The sequence below is a fragment of the Sciurus vulgaris genome (assembly GCF_902686455.1).
Source record: "Sciurus vulgaris genome assembly, chromosome: 1".
In the NCBI taxonomy this organism is placed as follows: Eukaryota; Metazoa; Chordata; class Mammalia; order Rodentia; family Sciuridae; genus Sciurus; species Sciurus vulgaris.
Genome location: NC_136461.1, coordinates 111,457,683 through 111,460,833, shown reverse-complemented (window position 1 = coordinate 111,460,833; position 3,151 = coordinate 111,457,683). Strand labels below are relative to the sequence as shown.

The following is a 3,151-nucleotide window of genomic DNA, read 5'->3' as shown; positions in this document are numbered from 1 at the left end:
GCCAGGGTCTCACTGAGTTACCCAGACTGGCCTTGAACTTGCAAGCTTTCTCCTGTCTCAGCCTCCCAAATTGCTGGGATTACAGGAGTTCTCACATGTTTATGCAACATGTACACAAATGTTCTTTTTTTTTTTTTTTTTTTAAAAAAAGACACATTTATTCAGCATCATGATCAGACTATTACATTTAGCAATCAACAGCATGGGTGCAAAAAAAAAAAAAAAAAAGAAAAAAGAAAAAAAAAAAGTCTACATTAAAACCCTTTGTTGGAATGCTTTACACTTTCCACAGAACAGAAACTAAAATAACCTGTTATACAATTAGTCACAAATACAGTCCTCGAGTTTTTTTTGCCCATACACATGAGTATTGTCTAAACCATGTCTTCTTTGTAGCAGCTAGGCCCTGCCACCACTGTGCTTGGCTGAGTTCACAAATCTGTTGTAACCTGTAGCTTCCCTGTCACTTCTCTGGCTCTCCTCTCCTGCTAAGCTTTGTTTTCTGGCAATATTAAAACCTTCTGCCACTGCCATAGCTACTGCTGCTGCTGGAACCGCCACCTTGGTTTCGTGGTTTGGCAAAGTATTGGCCTCCACCACCGTAAGGTCCAGAGCTTCTGCCTCCAAAGTTTCCACCCTTCATGGGTCCAAAATTTGATGACTGATTGTTGTAATTGCCAAAATCATTGTAGCTTCCACCACCTCCAAAATTGCTTCCATCATTACCAAATCCATTGTAGCCATCCCCGCTGCCACCATATCCACCACCACCACGGCTGCCACCAAAGCCACCACGACCACTGAAGTTTCCTCCACGACCAAAATTGTCATTTCCACCAAAACCACCTCCACGACCACCACCAAAGTTTCCAGAACCACTTCGACCTCTTTGACTAGATGAAGCACTAGCCATCTCTTGCTTTGACAGGGCTTTCCTCACTTCACAGTTGTGGCCATTCACAGTATGGTATTTCTGAATGACAATCTTATCCACAGAGTCATGGTCGTCAAAAGTTACGAAAGCAAAGCCCCTCTTCTTTCCGCTGCCTCTGTCAGTCATGATTTCAATAACTTCAATTTTCCCATACTGTTCAAAATAATCTCGTAGATGATGTTCTTCAGTGTCTTCTTTAATGCCACCAACAAAGATCTTTTTCACAATTAAGTGGGCCCCTGGTCTCTGAGAATCTTCTCTTGAGACAGCTCTCTTTGGTTCCACAACTCTTCCATCCACCTTGTGAGGTCTTGCATTCATGACTGCATCCACTTCCTCCACAGTGGCATAAGTGACAAACCCAAAGCCCCTGGAGCGCTTGGTGTTTGGGTCTCTCATTACCACACAGTCCGTGAGTGTTCCCCATTGCTCAAAATGGCTTCTCAGACTCTCATCAGTTGTTTCAAAGCTCAGCCCTCCGATGAATAGCTTCCGCAGCTGTTCGGGCTCTTTAGGGGACTCTGATTTAGACATGACGGCAGCAGGAACAGAGACTTCAACGATGCTTTTTCGGCGGCGTCCACGGGCAGAAAGGAGTAAGCTAACCAACGTATCCCCACAAATGTTCTTAACAGTATTTCTGATAATAGTAAAAGAGTTGAAAGCAACCTAAATGTCCATCAATAAACGAATGAGTAAAGAAATTCTATTTATAATAAATAGTAGTTTCATAATAAAATTTTATATCCAATGGCTATAAATGAACCAGAATTAAGGGCATCCGTATGGTCAAATCTCAAAAAAATGGTAGGAGGATAAAAACAACATGCACAGTCTTTATAGAATATATTATTTACATAATGTTTGGAAGCATGCAAAAAACAATAGCATATTGATTAAGACTACAAGCCTGTAGAAAAATGTAGAAAGAAATGCTGCATGTAAATTATAACCAAATTAAAATTAGTGGTTGTTTCTAGAATGGAAACAAGAGGGTTAAACTGGCGATCAGAACCATCCTTAAGTTATAATGCTGATACTATATTCTTAAAAATGAGTGGAGGGTACATGGGTATTCCTTGTATTATATCATTTTTCCATGTTTTATTTCATTAAAAATGTTTTCTCAACTTTACTGGTGGAAAGTCAGCCATCAGTCTCAGCTTTGAGCAGAATTAAATGCTGGAAAAAATATAACATTCATTCCTTCAATAAATATAACAGACTTTATGAATTGCTAAATTAATATGCTAGGATTGCAATAATAAATTACCAAGACTGAGTGACAACTTAAACAGCAGAAGTGTATTTTAGGAGGCTAGAAGTCCAAGATCAAGGCATCTGAGGTCTTTTTGCAGATAGTAATCTCCCAGTGTTTGCGTGGTTTCTCTGGGTGAGTCTGTGTGCTAATCTAATTTTATAAGAATACCAGTCTGTTGGATTAGGGCCTTCCCTAATGACCTCATTTAAATTTAATTGCTTCTTTAAAGAGTCTATCTACCTATGTTACATTCTAAGGTACTGGACATTAGGACTTCAACATACATATTTTGGAAGGGATACAATTCATCCCCTAATAGATGCTTATTGCTGAGTGAGTCCTTCAGCCCTGGATGTTACCTAATAGCAAAACAATATGTGGGAAGAGCCACGGAAAGTTCTCTGAAGGAGCCACTGCTGATGTGGTATTTCTATACTTCAATCTTAAATAAGAATGTACAGCCCTATGTCTATCCTTTGATTTCCCCCCTCTATTAAATTATCTTATACTTTATAAAATGGTTGAGAATACCAAAAATATACAATATCGAAAAATGGCTGTTTTTTTCCTGTTGTTGTTGCTGTTTTGGAATGTCAGGTAAAACTGATCATGTAATCAATATTGATTCCTCCCACTTTCAGCTGAACCATTTATATTTATATTGTGTAGTTATGCTTCATGTTAATAAACATTATTAGTGAAAGTTTATTTTACCCTAGCTAGATTGAGCATTAAAGAAAGAGAATAAACACTGGGCACAGCGACACATGCCTATAATCCCAGCTACTTGGAAGTCTGAGGCAGAAGGATGGCAAGCTCAAAGCCAGCCTCAGCAATTTAGCAAGACTTTAAGCATCTTAGTGAGACCCTGATTCAAAATAAAAAAATAAAAGGGCTGGGGACGTGGCTCAGTAGTAAAGCACCCTGGGTTCAATCCCTGGTCTAATAACAACAAC

At 39.2% G+C, this 3,151-nt stretch overlaps 1 protein-coding gene across 1 annotated transcript; it reads right to left on the bottom strand.

Moving 5' to 3' along the window:
• Positions 1–260: 260 nt before the first annotated feature.
• LOC306642178 (heterogeneous nuclear ribonucleoprotein A1-like) lies at positions 261–1,531 on the bottom strand. Its single transcript, XM_079107739.1, has one exon. It carries the CDS (start codon positions 1,466–1,468, stop codon positions 512–514), a length of 957 nt encoding a protein of 318 aa, XP_078963865.1. The 5' UTR covers positions 1,469–1,531; the 3' UTR covers positions 261–511.
• Between the last annotated feature and the right edge of the window lie 1,620 nt (positions 1,532–3,151).